The 20,094-nt window shown below is 36.2% G+C and overlaps 1 protein-coding gene across 1 annotated transcript; it reads left to right on the forward strand.

Annotated features, from left to right (window-relative positions):
- Positions 1 to 12,750: 12,750 nt before the first annotated feature.
- On the forward strand, positions 12,751 to 17,607 carry LOC127420742 (trophoblast glycoprotein-like). The gene is made up of 2 exons (XM_051663261.1): positions 12,751 to 13,277; positions 14,676 to 17,607. Exons 1-2 carry the CDS (start codon positions 13,012 to 13,014, stop codon positions 15,523 to 15,525), a joined length of 1,116 nt encoding a protein of 371 aa, XP_051519221.1. The 5' UTR covers positions 12,751 to 13,011; the 3' UTR covers positions 15,526 to 17,607.
- The last annotated feature ends 2,487 nt before the right edge of the window (positions 17,608 to 20,094 follow it).

Below are 20,094 nucleotides of genomic sequence, written 5' to 3' on the forward strand. Positions count from 1 at the left end.
TGAAACAGGATAATTTTGATGAGAAACATGTAGGACGGTGCTTAATTTTATCCATCAGGAATTGATTGGATTATGAAAAGACATCTCTATATGACAAGTGGTTGGAGAGGAGGGATTGAAAAATAAGGGACTTGATGTCAACCAAAAAATTTGTCAATTTGGAAGCGGAGCAAGTTATTATATTAGGATTTAATTTTGATAATGATCATTGCAAAGACTAACATTTTGTTTCTTTGGAATAATGTGCACCACTCAATAAGACCATGAATGTGTACTAAGAAAGTAAATAGGGTTAGTTTTCATGTTGACTTTAAGCAGGTACATAGCTGAAAGTGTTTGTACATTAAATGGGTCCAATTGGTTCATCCCCTAGATTACAGGCAAACTCCATCACTGTAATCCAGAACACAGTTCTCCCTTTTGTCCCTGTTAGAGATCTGTTTGCTTTTCTCTAAGTTTGTATTAAGTTTCAAACACCAATTGAATCACTCTGTAATCCAAGAATATGCTCTGTACACCAAATCCGTTACCATGGCTACCGTTTCAGAATTAAATCCACCCATTGTTTGACTCAGAACATTCACAGAGTCCCCCTCTTCCTCCCTTACTCTATTACTCCCATCTCACATCCCGTCTTTTTCCTCTCCCTCTTTCACACTCCTTCACTCTCTGGAAGTATTGCCAAGAGCAGCAAGTAGCCAAGTGTCTTAAGCTCTTTGAAGACTCTTAATAAAGATTTTCAGATTGGCTGGTGTGTTTGAGGATTGTGGCCCCTGCTGGTACCAGCTAGAGTTGATCAAATTAGAAAGACGCTGTGAAATATCATTGGCTCGCTGACGCACTTACCTATGGGTTTCCTGTCTTCAAAGATGTGAACTGATGGATCAGAAGACACTTTTAAAGTCACTACAGCCCTGAAGTTCCCATTTCCTGTTTGTAATCCCTGAAAGCTAATGGTATTCCACAGGGTAAATACTTTTATAAAATATAAAAATTCATTCACTGATAGTTTTCTATGGTTAAGATATATAAAATGTAAAAATTTACTTGGCACTTTCCATGAATAGGATACAAAATAGGACCTGAAACCAAACACTTAATGTCTTTTTTGTGTGGTGAAAATTGAAACAGTGAACATCAGAATCAGAATGAGCTTTATTGCCAAGTGTTCTCACGTACACATGGAATTTTTCTTGGTGATAGGAGAAACAAGTGCACACAAAACATTACAGTGAGACGGAGAATATAAAACAAGGTAAGAGTATAAATAGACATACAAAATAATAGGACATATAACATAGAATGCCACATGTACATGCGCAAGTGGTAATACATGTGCAAGGTAGGGGTATGTACAGTTATTTAATTAAATATGTTAATTTACATATATACATGAGATATATAATTTACATTATTGCACTATGGGGTAGTCCTGAGGCAGTTTAATTGTTCATAATGAAAATGGCCTGAGGGTAAAAGCTGTCCTTGTGCCTGGATGTCCTGGTGCTGAGTGCTCTGTAGTGCCGGCCAGAGGGCAACAGTTCAAAGAGGGAGTGGGCAGGGTATGTGGGGTCCAGAGTGATTATACCTGCACATTTCCTCACTCTGGAGATGTACAGGTCTTGTAGGGTGGGCAGGGGTACCAGTAATCCCCTCAGCAGTCCTGACTGTCTGTTATTGTTTCCTTCTGTCTGATTTAGTGGCTGAACCAAACCAGACAGTTATAGATGTACACAGGACAGACTAGTGTGAAATAAACTCGGTGACAAGCTCACAATTGCAGCCTGATCTCATGAAATCTGCGTGACCATGGCAACATTTTTGCATTACGTGCCTTATTACACATTTGGCTGCAGTTTCCCAATAAAATGTCCAGGGGGGGCAAAAGTGAGTGAAATGATGTTGTAAGCAACTGAGGTTTGTAAGGTGAATTTTAGATGGACGTTTTAATGAGTAAATGGTACTTCCCTAACATAAAACTTTAACTTAAACCTAAACAATAGAGTTCTAAAAGATAAATGGGAGGTGAACAAAACAGACATCGAAAACAGACTCGAACCGCGGTTTTCTGCGTTCAAAGTCCAACACTATCACGTGAGCCACCATTGAAGCTAATCATTCTGGAATAAGTTTGTAAATGTAGGTGGGTCTGTACAAGCTGTAAAATGTATTGTTTTTCAAATGATGCATTATAGTAAAAATGTTTTGATAACATCAGTGTGTGAGTAATAGTGTGAAAAATAAGTGTTTATAAAGTCAAAATCAGCCATTGTACCCGTGATTTGTGTGAAAGTGTATAAAACACAATTGTTGTAGCGCCTCTAGTGTTAATTTCACAAAGCAACTGCAGCGAAATGTAGAAAGCGGCACGTAAAAGTCAGTTTGCTAAAATTTTATTATAGTAACATTGTATGAGACTAGGTTGCACAGTTGCGTTACAAACTGAATTGCGAGTTTATTTCATGCAATTATGTTGTTGACTTGTTATTATTTTAAATCTCACAATTAAGTTTGTCATGCAATTACGAGTTTGTTACTAAGTTTACGCCACTAACTTATGTTACGACTTTATATTTCGTGATTGCGAGAAATAAAGTTGCAATAGTGAGGTTTAATTAAATTTCTCTCGCAATTGCGAGTTTATACGACTTTAATTGTGAGAAATAGTCACAATTGTGAGGAATAAAGTCAAAATTACTTTTTAAATGACTTATTTTAATATTTTATTCTATGGTGGGATCTGGCTTCTGCAGAAAGATGTTTTACCTTCAGAGAATTAACATCAACTATATAGGTCAAACTATATATATTTTATATGAGGCTTATAATTGTTACCCTGTTTAAATTCAGTTTACATCCCAGGTTTGTGTTGTTTTATATATTAGCAATAAACATTAAATTAAATTAAACGTTAATTGTTAAAATTTGTAAAAATAAATAAATAAAAAGGTAAATAAATAAATAAAATCCCCCTAAATGGGCTACAGGGTCACAAGTTTAGCCTACATAACCTACTACTCAGAAAGGACGATAGGTGGGGCCAAATGTTGCAGTAGTAATTAACTTATATTTTCTATAAATATATATATATGTATATTTTTTCCTCACAATAACGAGACACCAAAAAGAGTATCCTAATCATGAAAAAGTGCCACTTAAGTTTCTTGATTAATTTTAGCATTAGAAAATTTGATCACAGATTCTTAATTTTTGGGTTTGGCTAATTTAATACTTGTCTGTGTTCACATTGAGCTTCTAATGGGTTTCTTTCATGCACTACCAGTTACACGTGTTATTATGTTTATTTAATACAATTACTAACAAAGACACTTTTAATATTTATGAAATTGTCATTCATACCATCTGTGCCTGCATTTTTGTGTATGAACCAGTGATGGTGTGTGATGCATGCATATGTTTGCTTGTTAGCATGTTCCCCCCTGTAAGCCTGTGCGCATGCATCTCTAAGTTATTGAGAAAGTATAATGTTGGTGGTTGGTATTTAACAGTTGACATTTTTAGTCCTGGTTCAGTTCTCAGTTATTGCTAATAATCACATTTACATAAATGCATGTTTTAGTAACAGGTTATTGAAATAATCTTTGTAATGGTGTATTTTGCCTTCTAGAGAACTGACTGCAGCACGTGGTATGTCTGCTTGAATAGATGCATTGTTTACTCAGTTTCTTTTTACAAATGGTTGTTGAGTGCTAGATATGACTTTTAAATGTTTTATCATGCTCTTCCCTGAATAATGTCAACTCAAAATGAGTTACCACTAACTTAGTTTTATATTCACAAGGTAATAACCTTCCATGCAAATTACTTGTCTGCAATATAAGAATGTAAAGATGACTATGTGGTTTTTACAATTATGCTTTTTCTTCATGTAACCAAAAAATGTACAGTGTAAATTAGTGTTAGACCTTCCTTGCCTTTCTTTTGCTTCAGCTAATTGTCTGGTAGGTGGATGCCCATGATCACCACATACATCACTGGCAAAAGTCAATACAAAGTCAAAGACCAATGGAAACATAAATCATCGTCTAAGCCATTTACAAACCTCCATGGTGCATAATTTACCCATCAATTCTGCCAGAATCGGTTTCATTTATTAATGTATTTATATTTCAAGCATGATTGATATCAATAAAATATGTATTATTATTTATATAATGGGTTTTACTTTTTGTAATGTTTTACAGTACTGTGCAAAAGTTTTAGGCACTTGTGAAAAATGTTGCATAGTGAGGATTTCTTCAAAATTATGCCATAATTAGTTTTCATTTTTCAATTAACATCATACAAAGTCCAGTAAACATAAAAAAAGCTAAATCAATATTTGATGTGACCAATTTTGCCTTTAAAACAGCCCCAATTCTCCTACTGTACACCTGGACACAGTTTTTCTTGGTTGTTGGCAGATAGGATGTTCCAAGCTTCTTGGAGAATTCACCACAGTTCTTTTACATATTTAGTCTCAATTGCTTCGGTCTATTTATGTAATCTCAGACTGACACGATGTTCAGTGGGGGGCTTTATGGTGCCATGACATCTGTTGCAGGGCTACATGCTTTTCTATTCTAATCTTTTCTATTTGCAGAAGGAATGTTTGGGAGTCTAAAATGTATATTACCTATTGACACACTAAAGCTGAAGATATAAATAACCATCTTAAGACAAATACTTTTGTGAAACATCTTATGTGCCTAAGCCTTTTGCACAGTACTGTAAGTTCACCCAATATTGCTATTTCTCTCATCATTTACATACCCTTATATCTCAAATATGACTTTCTTCCACAGGACACAAAGATATTTCGAAGAACGTATGATGTGTTTTTGTACACAAAAGTCAGTCAATGGGGGTCCAAAACTTTAAAGCCCTGAAAAGGACATAAAGGCAGCATAAAAGTAATCCAGACAATTCAAGTGGTTTAAACTATGTCTTCTGAAGAAATACGATCAGTTTGGGTGGGAAAAAGACACAAATTTAAGTCCTTATTCACTATAAATCTTGACATCCGCAGTTTCCTTGGCACAAGACAGTGTTGCTAGGTTCGTGTTTTTTCACCAAAAAGTTGATGATAAACCCTAGAAAATAATGTCAAGATTTGTAGTGAATAAGGACTTAAAATTTGGTCTGAAGACATGGATTAAACCAGGGTTTTTCAAACTTTTTGATGTCTAGGACCCCCAAATGTGATGATCCACTTGTGAGGTACCCCTGTTATTAAATTATTTTTATTATAAAAATAAAATAAAATAAAAAATATTTAAAAAAAGCATAAATACATTTTTTATAAAAACATACTACAAAAAATATTTATTTTCTATTAAGTTTATAGTAGGTCTGGGAATCACTTTTTTTTTTTTTTTTTACTAATTAATCGCACAATTTTCTGTAATTAATCGCAGTTAACTTATGATACGTGATACATTACAACAAACTTAAAAAACAAATACATTTAATTTATACTTTGTCTTAAAGATCTCACTAGAAATCAGTTAGTCATAATTTATTTTAAATAAAATAAAAATGTACATGTTCAAATGTTCAGTTTTTTTTTTTTTTTTTTTTTTTTTTTTTTTTTTGCAGATAGTTAAGTAGACAATTTTACAGGTATTAATCTTTGATACAAGTATATGTATACATGCCATAAAATCAGTGAACATGCTGACAGCTTAGGGTTATTGTTACAGTGAGATTGCTCCTCACTGTTAGGAAAGCATGATGCTGTTATTAAAACGCATTTAAGAGCAAAATCCTCTGACGTTTTCCAGTGGACTTTGTTTAATAATAGGATAAAATGGGCAGATTCAATTCATATCAAACTTTATTGGCAAGATAAACTTAAGTGTACTGTACATTGCCAGTGCATTATTAGACACCATATATGCAGATATTAAACACATTGAAGTTTAATTTGCTGAAGTTTAAAATCTAAAAATTATTATTTTCTCTGGATGCTGTTCAGTCTAGTATACCTGTCTGCAGCTTGCTGAACGGCCACACTATCAAGCCTCGTTTATTCCACCTTGTTTTTCAGCGAAACCAGGGCACCGCCATTATTAACCTTGAATGTGGACCACTTCTGTATCAGCCACTTTCAGCTATTTTAGCGATACAAAAATACTACATTATGCTGCTTTATATCACAGGCTGGCAATATATGTCATCATATTATTATCATTAATTATGATTTTCATACACTCATCGGTTTCAGAGGCATATAGTTTTACCGTATATCGCATTTTGCCATCGTTTAATCACACTGTTGCACAGGCAGAATGAATGAGAGATCAGGCGCTGACAGGACAGTCCTCCGTGCTGTCTGACACACCTCCACAAACTTTACACAACATGCAGAGAGAAGAAAGTCACCGGGCAAATGCTGCTTTAACTTTCTTTGCATTAAAACTGCATCTTGTTTCATCTTAGCAAAATAATAAACGCATTTTACTTTTCTTGTCAGAGAGCATTCTCTCTTTCTTAGCGCTGTATAGTAAACAGACACGCAGATTGCCATTCAGCATGGCTTATGAAACATCGCCTTTGGAAATAAATAAAGGCAAATAAAGGCATAAAAGGAGGTTATGCAGGTACATATAAATGGAAGTTTACATGAAGACAAGAAACACTGCATCGTCACGATCTCATTAAAGAAACACATTTTATTACCGTCTCTTCAATACAACACACAGCAACAAGTGAATGATCTACTTACTCTTTTACTATAAATGCTGAAGTTAGAAAATGATCTGACATTAGGCCATCATTCTGCTGTACATACTGTGGTTGTGTGATAGTTTATAAACTTATATCACTAAATTCTGGTCTTATTATCCTTCTGTTTATTTACATTGCGATCAATAACAGTGGAACTTTGTCACATTTGCCAGAAATGCAGCTGCTGCTTGCTTCCGCATTGCAAAATAAGGTGGATACTTTCTCCTGGCACCGCAGACTGCGTGCGCACTTCCTTAATTCTAGAGCTGTTTATACTTGACGCGCCCGCCGTTGTACTAATCTGTGAAACGACAGGGGGCAGCACAGAGAAAATAGCATCTGAATCAGCAGAAAGTAGTAGTGAGAAGTAGTAGTTTGCCAGTCAGACACAACTACTTAAAACATTTACAAGAATCTTTGTAATAAAAGCATCAAACTTCAGTCTGGTTTTGTTTTTTTCGATATTATGGCACCGGACAAATACATGTATCATGCCTTAAAAATGCTAATAGAATATTTATTGACCTTAATCCTATACATTTATACATGAATATGCTACAGTATTAAACATTTCACACAAACTATTCAAAACAATTTAAATCTAAAGAGCAATGCTACAGTCTCTGTGTCATTCAGTGTGTAGTAGGCACCTCTACTATATTTTATGCTTATAAAATGTACATTGAAATGCTTACATTCACATAAACTCTTGTAGAAATGTTAACATGCAGTGTAGTGACTGAGCAGTAAATTTGCCTAATTCATGAAACATGAGCAAAACAAATGTGTGTGTAAATGCATGCTTATGTAAATTGTCTCATTTAAATAAATGCCACATTTTACACAATTGTTTTACTAACAATTTGCACACAATTTTGTTCTGCTCATGTTTCAGGAATAAGGCAAATTTACTTTATTTTCATTAACCTGTTATTTTTTTTTTTTTATGTCCTCAATGGTTTTTGGCAAAGTCTTAAAAACCTTTGTAATAAAAAGCAACAAACTTCTATTTCTATTAATGGAAAAACTTTAATCCAATCCTAATTTTAATGTATTTCTGATAGAACGGAAATGTTATTATAAGATGGTAAAGCTTTGTAAAAATAATAAAAGCAAAAAGATTTGTTAAAATATTTGATTTACCTAACAGATTAATTATCTTTTTCTTTTGAAACCCCTCTTTTATATATTTTATTATTATTATTAACCTACTTTTGTGTTTTTGTTTTTGTTATTGTTGGTTTGTTTTTGTATGTTTGCATTGTATCTGAACATATTTAACACTGTTCGCTCAGTTACAAAAAAATGGAATGAGCACGCCGCACGAATTGGGGTCTAGCGAAGTCAAAGCGCACTTCCGCCAACGTCATGATGTCATTTTTGTCGCATGCAACTTCTGAATGCAGTGAGTATACACCAGGCTTCACGCGCACATGCGGTGTCTTTCTTTCGCGATTCCACTTTTGAAACTTGTCAGAGGGCAGTAATTGCACATTTACAGGTGATGTGAAGAGATCAGCAGCTTGCCCGTTATGCCCGGTTCACGTGAAGTTTCCATTCTCCGTGCAGTAAATCTGCTCCCGTGTTTATTATGCCCAGGACATGCGTCGCATGTGACAAAACATGCACTGCTCCACACAGTCAGTTTCTGTGCTAGGATGTGCAGTTGAGTCGAGCATGTACCTCCTGAAAATGTATATATGCCAGTTAGCCACAGAAAGTGGGGAAAATCATTAGTGAATTTTCGCCCATTGTACAAAGGTGCCTGGGTTTGTTCCTGTAAGGCTGCACATGCCCTAACCTCGCTCCCACCATAATCCTAACCAAATGGAGCCAGTAAGGCTGAGTAGCCTGCCAGGAACAACTCGAGACACCTTTCTCCCATCTTGCGAATGCTCAGGAAGGGGAAAAAAACGGACACTTCATTAATTACAATTTTTTTTTTTTTTTTAACAAACAAAAACGAAGTTAATTAATAGTTAAACAAACTATTAATAATCGCAGAAATTAACACATTCCATTTCCCAGCATTAGTTTATAGTGTTTTTTTCTTACCATCCTATTTTCACTATTAATGTTTGTATATAAACCTTAAGAGAAACATTTTCAATTCAATTTAAATGTACGCTTTCACAAAAATTGTTTTAAAGCAACTTGGTGCCAAAAACAAAAAAAACATCCAGTGATCAGCAGTTCTGAGGATAGAAATGCCTTGTTGATGAGAGAGGTCAACAGAAAATGGCCAGACTGGTTCGAACTGACAAAGTCTACAGTAACTCTGATAACCGCTCTGTACAATTGTGATGAAAAGAAAATCATCTCAGAATGCTATTCTAGCCAACCAGTCTTTAGAAAACAGTTGGCGTTGTTTTGGTGGCACGAGGGGGAACTACACAATATTAGGCAGCTGGTTTTAATGTTGTGGCTGATCGGTTTGTGTATATATATGATTTATCTCATGATTTCCAACCAGTCTTTAGAAATCAGAACAAAACAGTAATAATGTAATTTTCCCCCTTGCGGCCCCCTGGATTAAACCACTCGAGTTGTACCTTTATGCTGCCTTTAGGGGTGGTAAACAATTGTTTTAAATGTGTTTGATAAGGCAATAAAAGGAGAAGCAGTGCATTTCAGTGATTTTACCAAGGGGTGAAAAAGGCACGGTGAAAAAGGCACGGTGCAAAGCGGCGTAACTTCACTGTTATACACAGGCTTTATTAACCCTAAAAAGGGCAAGCATTTAAAAGGTACCTCTGAAAATTAATCCATTGCTATTTTTCCAACAACTTAGGGCCCAAACTATACATTTCCATTTATTTATTTTTAAATATTGCTTTTATTTATTAATTTTAGAGCTTGTAGAAATCATGAAAATAACACTGAAAAGAGCGTTTGCCTCCAGGTCAGCTGCGTTTTCAAAAAATGCTGCCTTTTTACTTTGATGAAGATTGTACAGGTGCATCTCAATAAATTAGAATGTCGTGGAAAAGTTCATTTATTTCAGTAATTCAACTCAAATTGTGAAACTCGTGTATTAAATAAATTCAATGCGCACAGACTGAAGTAGTTTAAGTCTTTGGTTCTTTTAATTGTGATGATTTTGGCTCACATTTAACAAAAACCCACCAATTCACTATCTCAAAAAATTAGAATATGGTGACATGCCAATCAGCTAATCAACTCAAAACACCTGCAAAGGTTTCCTGAGCCTTCAAAATGGTCTCTCAGTTTGGTTCACTAGGCTACACAATCATGGGGAAGACTGCTGATCTGACAGTTGTCCAGAAGACAATCATTGACACCCTTCACAAGGAGGGTAAGCCACAAACATTCATTGCCAAAGAGGCTGGCTGTTCACAGAGTGCTGTATCCAAGCATGTTAACAGAAAGTTGAGTGGAAGGAAAAAGTGTGGAAGAAAAAGATGCACAACCAGCCGAGAGAACCGCAGCCTTATGAGGATTGTCAAGCAAAATCAATTCAAGAATTTGGGTGAACTTCACAAGGAATGGACTGAGGCTGGTGTCGAGGCATCAAGAGCCACCACACAGAGACGTGTCAAGGAATTTGGCTACAGTTGTCGTATTCCTCTTGTTAAGCCACTCCTGAACCACAGACAACATCAGAGGTGTCTTACCTGGGCTAAGGAGAAGAAGAACTGGACTGCTGCCCAGTGGTCCAAAGTCCTCTTTTCAGATGAGAGCAAGTTTTGTATTTCATTTGGAAACCAAGGTCCTAGAGTCTGGAGGAAGGGTGGAGAAGCTCATAGCCCAAGTTGCTTGAAGTCCAGTGTTAAGTTTCCACAGTCTGTGATGATTTGGGGTGCAATGTCATCTGCTGGTGTTGGTCCATTGTGTTTTTTGAAAACCAAAGTCACTGCACCCGTTTACCAAGTAATATTGGAGCACTTCATGCTTCCTTCTGCTGACCAGCTTTTTAAAGATGCTGATTTCATTTTCCAGCAGGATTTGGCACCTGCCCACACTGCAAAAAGCACCAAAAGTTGGTTAAATGACCATGGTGTTGGTGTGCTTGACTGGCCAGCAAACTCACCAGACCTGAACCCCTGAGAATCCAGAGAGAATCTATGGGGTATTGTCAAGAGGAAAATGAGAAACAAGAGACCAAAAAATGCAGATGAGCTGAAGGCCACTGTCAAAGAAACCTGGGCTTCCATACCACCTCAGCAGTGCCACAAACTGATCACCTCCATGCCACGCCGAATTGAGGCAGTAATTAAAGCAAAAGGAGCCCCTACCAAGTATTGAGTACATATACAGTAAATGAACATACTTTCCAGAAGGCCAACAATTCACTAAAAATGTTTTTTTTATTGGTCTTATGATGTATTCTAATTTTTTGAGATAGTGAATTGGTGGGTTTTTGTTAAATGTGAGCCAAAATCATCACAATTAAAAGAACCAAAGACTTAAACTACTTCAGTCTGTGCGCATTGAATTTATTTAATACACGAGTTTCACAATTTGAGTTGAATTACTGAAATAAATGAACTTTTCCACGACATTCTAATTTATTGAGATGCACCTGTATATAAAGTCTGGCATCAACTCACGAAGTTGCATGTCCTCAGTATTGGCAGGGACCCCCTTTTTAATATTTCTCACAAAAATTTGACACTCACTCATTGCTTCTCTCCCCAACCTCTTAAATATTTGAATCCCCATGATACCAAAACATTTTAGAGTTAATATGGTGTCAACAGCAAAATTACCAATTTGTCAATTAGGTCTCATATATATATATATATATATATATATATATATATATATATATATATATATATATACCTTTTAATAAATATTATACAGAATTAGCCTTCATAGAATAGCATAGGCCTATTTCTGAAGTTTTTTTAAGCGAACCCTAGGCTACTGTGTTTACTGTGCATATGTTGGCCATTTTACAACGGGTATGCATGGTGCTCATCCGATCAGAAGCCAAGTATGACTTGGTCAAAACGTATGCATGCCATTTTAGAATGTCTTTATATTTTGGCGCGCTCGTTTGAATGGTTACCCTGGAAACATCTAATTGCGCTGGAGGACAAATGACGCACGGCAGGCAAAAGAACGACGTGTTGAATTCGTCGCTTCATTTCAGCAGAACCCCGCCGAGTTCAAAGGAGGAGGAGTCCTGTGGAGTGGGTTTTATGAGAAATGTCTCCAACGTCTACATACAAAACAGTACTCGTTTATTAATCACTCTTCCAGGGAGCAGTAGCCAAATAAGAATTTGTGCATTTAGATCAGACGATAGAAATTGATGTTATTACTCTTTTACGCTCTACAGGTTCCAATTAGATCCAAATGGGGGTTGATATCATTGAAGAACCTTTTCTTAAACTTCCACAAAATATTTTTATCTTCTTGTTCATTTTTAAGCTACGGAAGCTCTGAACCGCAAGGTGAATAAATAAATAAATAAATAAAATAAAATAAAATAAAAAATAGTATCTCAGTTCCTTCCTGACCCTAAGTCTTAAATTTTGAAGAGAGAAAAAAAAATTTTTGAAGAGAGAAAATAATAAGAAATTATTATTATTTTTTTTAACCTTGCGGTTCAGAGCTTCCGTATTAAGCCATCTATATACTGGTGCTTTTAAGAACCCAGACGCCAACACACTGATCTAAAGAAACTACAGGCCATAATGAAACATCAAGAACCTTTTCAATCTCCACAGAACCATATAGCTATCTCTAGTGTTAAAAAAAAGATTAACCTTTTATTGTAAGAGTCTATAGAAATAACAGATTCAAATCCAATAACTAGTAGGCTATATAAGTTAAACAAAATTGAAAGTTTTTGTGAATACATTTGGATTATCTTAATCGTTTGATGAGCTTTTGTCACTTTAATTAAGCCGATTAATCACTACGATGAGTGTAAGATCTGCATGATCCTGAGATCAGTTCATAGGCTTCTGGAGGGGGAGAGGTGTGAGCCCAAAGTTCCTCCCTGCCGATTGTAAGAGCAGAGGTGATTCAGTTGCATTGTTCGTGAGGAGCGGATCAAACGCCCAACTCTGAAAACCTCCTTTTCTCATGGAAATAAAGTGTCTGCCTCTCACTCACACGTGGAGTTTCAGTAATGCATGAAGTCCAGCGCGCAACGGCACTACACATCACTGAGTGAAGTTTAGATTGAGGAGCACACTGGATTGGAGAGAACGCGGACCTCTGGACGCGCACAACAGCTGAATGAAGGAAATCGACATTACTTCGGCAGACCCTTGCAGCATTTCTGGGTTTCCAGAGCTTTAAACCATGTTTGAGTGTGGACGGTGTGCCGTTGTCTTCGGGCTGCTGTGCGCTGCTCTCTCCGCGGGCGCATCGGTGTGTCCGCCCGGCTGCGAGTGTTCGGAAGCCGCGCTCACGGTCAAATGTGTTTCTAAAGATCTGAGGAACATTCCGAGCGGCATCCCGGGCTACACCAGAAACCTCTTCATCACCGGGAACCACATCAGTCAGATTGGACCCGAATCTTTCCAGGGACTGGACAATGTGACAAATTTGTCACTGTCTAACAACAGGTAGCCTTAAATGTAACGTTGCGTGATGTATATATAGCCTATACATGCTGCACTCACATTTGACTGAAGATGCGTATGCATATTTTACGAACATTCTCCATGGTACCCGTATCGTTCCCTCCAGCATACCATATCATTCATCTCAATGACTAAAAGTGGCGCAATTTAGGCTTCCTCAATTCACCTTAATGTAAAAACATGCTAAACAGTGTAAGAAACTTCCAAAATCGTCCAATTCCACATTATTTCCTTAATGACAGCAGAAGCTATAATACCAAAATTGTATGTCATGTTGCAAATGTATGTAACCTATTAAAAAAAGATGGTTTTAAGGTGAAATGAAGTAAAATTCAATTTACCATGGTAATTTATTTGTAATTTTTTATGAGGGGAAGCTCAAGAAGAAGCTTGAAAGTGTTAAACGGATGTATTTTCCAAACCAATACAGATTTGATTGAACCCAAGTACATTTTCTGATATTATAGCTTGTATTTTATTTTAAATTAAACAGTCATATATACATATATATGGCCAGTGTTGGAAGTAATCTAATTAGAAAGTAATTAATTACTGCAATGAAATTACTTTTAGTACAAGCGTAGCACATTACATTTTAAATTCTTGTAATCAGGCTAGTTACTGACTTTCAATTAAGTTAGTTACATTTATGTACATTACTTGGGTTAGAGATATTTCTAAAGTAATATTTTTGTAGAATACATTTAAAATATGAATTCCATTAATATGCAAATCCGGTTCTGTGAAAGCTGAAGATTGTGCATCCCCTGACAAGTCAATAAACAAGGTGGAAATATAGACATTATTTTGAATTCATTGAGTGATTTCAAAACAAAAAGCTTTTATGTGAAGTGTTATAGAAAGCAACTTAAATGTAATTAGTAATGTGATTACTTTTTCAATGAAATAATCAGTAAATTCAGTATTCTAATTAAAATGACAGAAGTAATTAGTAATTTGTAGTGAACTACTTTGAGGAACTTACCAAACACTGTACATGGTGCAGTGCGTCACCTAGTAAAGAGCAGATTTTGTTGCAAAATCAAGAATTAAGAAGTATTCAAGATTGGAGTTTAAAATCGATCGTTTGAATATTGGGTGGGGTAGTTGGCCCTGAGAGAAATGAAATAAACTTATCCTATTAATGTAAATTACACTGAACAAAAATATAAACGCAACATGTAAAGTGTTGGTCCCATGTTTCATGAGCTGAAATAAAAGATCCCAGAAATGTTCCATATGCATTGATTAGAATAGGGCCTAATACATTTATTTCAATTGACTGATTTCCTTAAATGAACTGTAACTAAGTAAAATCTTTGAAATTGTTGCATGTTGCATTTATATTTTTGTTCAGTATAGTTCCTTTTTTTTATCCAGGATCTATGAGGTGAAGTCTCACACATTTTCTAACCTGCGAAGCCTCAGATCGCTGGATCTAAGCAACAACCAGCTGGCCCTCATCCATCCTGAGGCATTCACTGTCCAGAGCCGCATGCTGAGGGAGCTCAACCTCAGTCGGGCTCTTTACAACCACTCGTCTGTCAATGATCTCGCCACCTCTCTTCGCTGGAGCAGTTTGAGTGACCTGCTGGGGCTGGACCTGTCCAGTAATGGCCTTGTCTACTTGCCCCCTGGCATCTTTTGCCATCTTGTTGGCTTGCGGCGCCTTCATCTTGGCAACAACTCTATAGTGGCCATCCATAACGGGACATTCGCGAGTTTGGACCATCTACAGGAGCTCGATCTCACCCACAATGCTCTTAGGACCTTGCGAGAAGAGGCTTTGAAAGAGTTGGAGCACTTGCATTCGGTAAGGCTCCACTTGGCGGAGAACCCTTATACGTGCACTTGCGACATTGAAACGTTTGCTGTCTGGCTGAACAACTCACAGGAGCGTGTGGTGGATGTTGAGCGGCTGGCTTGCGTGTTCCCTGCAGAACTGCAGAACATGTCATTATTGATGGTGGCCGAACTTGAATTGGGTTGCCACAAAGCGGGAGAGGCCGACAACCTTGCGTTGCAAACCTCCTACGTGTTTTTGGGTATCGTGCTGGGTTTTGTTGGTCTCATGTTCCTTTTTGTGCTCTACCTGAATCGCAAAGGCATCAAGAAGCGAATCTACGAAATGCGTGATGCCTGCCGGGAAGTTTGGGAAGGGTATCACTACCAATACGAGATTGACCATGATCCCAGACTATCGCAGGTCTCTACAATGGCTGACATGTGATCCAGCTCTTCCAAAACCAAGCTCCTTATATGAACTAGTTTTCTATTGCATTTATACTTGGGAAAATTTACATTTTGTGTCGCAAACATGTAGACATTTAAGTAGGTGCATAGGTTTTCTCTCATTTGTGAAAGCATGTACTGCTTGTCAAGTCTTTTCAAGAGTGTTTTGAACCTTTATAAGCACACCTCCCCCTCAAACTCTGCACAGAATTGGCCTCCATAAGCATTCGCTTCTTAATCATCGTGGGATGCTTGAGGATTAGCCCAATAAAGGGGCAGAAGCCATAAAGCAACTCTGACGACCACCTCCAAAACCCCCACCACTCTCCATTGTCCTATACTGGAATATTGCCCACAACCGTTCTGGTTCAACTTAAGTGCCTTGTTTATTGGATTTTAGGGGCTGACCAGCTTTAAAGAAGGTAAACTCTCACATGTATGTGTACTATGCGGTTTATGAAGTTGTGGGAACTCTTATAGCCTATTGCATGATTGTGCAGCCTTGTCTTTATGCAGTTCAAGAGTTGGACCCTGTGCAACAGAATTAGCAGCCTTCTATGGTCCTCTGTCCCTCTATCCACAGGGAGTCTGGGAAGAATGTGCTGGATTTTCTCTCCAAAAGCATGCCGGCATGAGGATAACCTCCTCTAAGCTGCAGAAGGAGCATCTTTTGAAGAAAGGGACCCAGTTTCACAGAAATCTCTGGATCTTTTTTTCATTCAAAAGAGACGTTTGCTTTGTTTTTTTTCCACTCATTTTTATTGTCAGGATGAGAACCAGCCCTTCCGAAGGCCGCCGAGCAAAACCCCTCCTCCTCCAGGACTGCTCACTCTTTGAAGACTCAGTCTGGCTCAGTTTCTCATATGTTCCCCATCTTTTTCTGTTTAAGGAACTTTTACTGTGATAAGATACAGATGAAGACAGGGTTGTTGTGTTGAAGGGTCCCCTGCTCTATTTCTGAGTACAGAGTACCGTTTCCAAATGTATGAGACTGAGTTGGGATAGAGAATGTCCTTGATGTGTTGTCGATCAGTGTGCTGGATTTAACTTGTATCTGGATAAAATGGTTTAATTAAACATTTGGCAAAAGATGCAATGGCTATTTAGTGTTTGGGTGAATCTCATGAAAACAGTCACAAAATGTACAAGATGTCTTTCACCCCAAAATCAAAAGACAAAAATAAATTGTATTTTGCACAAAGAAAATGAAGCCTATTTTAAAGACTAGATTTTTTAAAAAGATTTTTAATTTTTTTTAATTGACATTTTCATGATATTTAAGCACATTTAAACCTCCTCCCCCAATCATGTGTGAATTTACCTACTGTGAATGTTTAAAAAAAAAAAATCGAATTAGCATAATGTGAAATTTTTTTTATTTAAATATGAATTTAATTTATGCTGATTTTAATGTAAAATTATTGTGTCTGGATAGGATATAATACAGTAATGAGAAATTTAGGAGGGAGTGCTAAATTAACATGACAATGTCACAATGAAGAAAAAAAATGTATGATCCTAAAATATGATCCATTTTCTTGATGCAAAATATTTTTTAAATAATAATTTATAAAATTATTATTATATATTCAAGTAAAATATGATCTGGGCATTTCTTCATGAGGTTCACCCATTTGGCAGCCATTTGAATTATTATCTATTAAAAACTACCATAACTTTGCTTGTAATAATGAAATGTATCATTGTGCCTGATAAATTACTTGATATTTGGTATGCAAGACTTCCCAGAATTTTGACTGTCTTCCATTGTGCTTTTCTAGCTTTGTACCTGTGCATTATTCATTAAAGTCAAATAAACCTTTCCAATAGAAGAGCTGAGGAAAACCAGTGGGATGCCATAAGCAAAATGTTTACTCTTGTGAAAATATCAGGTATCCAGTGCAAAATAACACACTTATGGAACTGTAATGCATTAAATGAACAAATACATGGTCTTTATTCAGGGCAGAGTTTATTTTGCATGCTAAAACAATAAAAAAATATTTTGAAGTCGAAATTAGTATGTTTTGCTTCAGAGGAAAAGATTTGTGGTTTCTTTTAATCATTTATTCGGAGGAGGATTCTGTTAGTTCCATGTTAATAGGACAGCTCATGGATATTTCTTTTAGTTTATAATAGGGATTATTCACCACATGCAAACCTAGTTTCAGTTGAACTGACATGGTTTTCCATAGTATTTACCCTCATTGTGTTTTAAAGAATAGTTCACCCAAAATGTTCCAAAATCACACAAAAAACAGTACCATAAAAGTGGTCCAAATGAGGACTGCTAGGGTGGATGTCAAGAGGAGTTCAGTAAATAATAACTTACATTGATAATTTCATGGTGGTCTCCTGTCATTTTGAAGCTTGAAAGGCCTAGTCTGTTACTTTCATTATGAAAAAGACTGGCCTGGGTGAACTATTCACTTAAAATATATTATCCTTCAAACGAAATAAAATTCCATCTTTACAGAGAAAACAAGTGTCAGCACAAAACTCAGACTCATTGAAATATGTATGGTCTTGCCAATGTCGTGTAATGCTTATTCTCTTGTTCTCTTTCATAGAGGCGTTGTAATGACACTTTATATCTCTGTAAGAAGAGGCCAGAAACAGTTTCACAGAGGGTTTGGAGGATATCTGAAGTGTTTCATATCCGATAACAAATGTGGGTGAGCTTGAAGAGAAATGTTTACGGCTGCAAATATCCACATGCAACAAGCTATTGGAAACACATGAGATTAGCATATGTATATTAATGGGTTACATTGTAAAGTTAAATGTAATGCTCCATTGAAAATCATCTGTGGTTCAGAGCAAAAGTCTGTGTGAAGTTTAATCTATTTAAACTGAATGGGGGATTTTTTATTAAGCTGACCTTCTACCTTAAAATTTAACGGAACATGCCTGGTTCAAAACAAGTTAAGATCAATCGACAGCATTTGTGGCATAATGTTGATCACCACAAAACATAATTTTGACTTTTTCCTCCATTTCCTTAAAAAGGCAAAAATCTGGCTAACAGTGAGGCACTTACAATGGAAGTGAATGTGGCCAATCCGTAAACATTAAAAAATACTCACGGTTTCAAAAGTATAGCCACAAGACATAAACATTGTGTGTAAACATGATTTTAGTGTGATAAAATCACTTACAAACCTTTGTGTAAAGTTATAGCCAATTTTACAACTTTGTTGCCAAGACGATGTAATGTTAAATTTAAACAACTTCACAGCTCAAATAATACATCAGTTTTAACAGAAGAATTAATGCAAGTGCTTTTATAAAATTATAAATTTCACATTTCTGCCTTTAAACCCTCCATTATTTTATTCCACTAGATGGCAGCAAGCACTAGAAAAAATAATTATTTCTTCCCCACCTTCTATCACAATATTCAGATCTGAAATGTAGGTGGAGCTATAACGTATTTTAGCCCTCACAGATGCGCTCATCCATAGACATTCAGTCTAATTTTCAGTTTATGCACCACCTTCATTGTTTTAATGGAATATCTTGTTCTCTGAGTGGACTAGAACCTCAGTCTAGGTGACATTAGAAAGCTGAGATATTCATCTTTGCAACGTTATGTAACATTTTATCATCCATAGTCAAAGACATATTTTTTATGATGATTTGTTTAGCATGCTTTTCCCATTGGATGGCATATTTTGTTCTGGACATCTAAGATATAACATTGGATTATTCAGCCAAGCAAGCTCACAGACAAGTAAAAATTGCATTTTTTTTTAGACAACTAACTAAGGTAAAAGCAGATATAAAGTTTGTACCTATTTGGGGCTTAAAGCAGCAATGATCAGTGCGTAAAAGAAACGTATGTATTTGATGACTTACAAAAATCATATTGTTTTGTGATTCTTTGTGGTATTAGGGCAACAAAATAAACCATTCAGTCACATTCCTGAGAATGAGAGCTTTCATTCGATACATGAATTGTTCATTTAAGTGCCATGTGAGAGACTTTTGTATTCACATGAATGTTTCTACCCCATTACCTCTAGGGGGCACTAATTTGCAATGCAAATGTTTTCAGGCCTTTTGTTATTTTGTGTAACATAAATGGAAAAGTATGGTATTCTCTGAAAGTTTCAGATTCTAAGCTTTCAAATGATACCACATATGCCTGACCGGGGATGTATGTGGGGACTTTAACGTTTTAAGTGTAAACTTTTTTCTCGATACAGCGCCGGTGGGTCCATAGAGTTTAAGTTTAACTCAAAAAATGAAAATTCTGCCATTATTTACTCACTCTCATGTCATTCTTTTATAGAGCACAAAAGAAAAGTGTATGGGAACAAAATTCATTGAGGTCAAAAAATGAAGAAAAAAAAAAGAACCATAAAAAGTAGTCCATTCACTTATGCGCTATAGTCCAAGTCTTTGTATGAGAAACAGACTGAAATGTTGTAATGTAATTATTCACTGATAATCTTTTAATCTCCATAAATCACCATATCTCACAAATCTCATTCACACTTCTGAATATTCGCTGTACATTTATGAAAAAAAAAATGGCGTTTGGCATTGTTGTCAAAACTGTGCT

This window comes from Myxocyprinus asiaticus, chromosome 30, assembly GCF_019703515.2.
Source record: "Myxocyprinus asiaticus isolate MX2 ecotype Aquarium Trade chromosome 30, UBuf_Myxa_2, whole genome shotgun sequence".
Classification (NCBI taxonomy): domain Eukaryota; kingdom Metazoa; phylum Chordata; class Actinopteri; order Cypriniformes; family Catostomidae; genus Myxocyprinus; species Myxocyprinus asiaticus.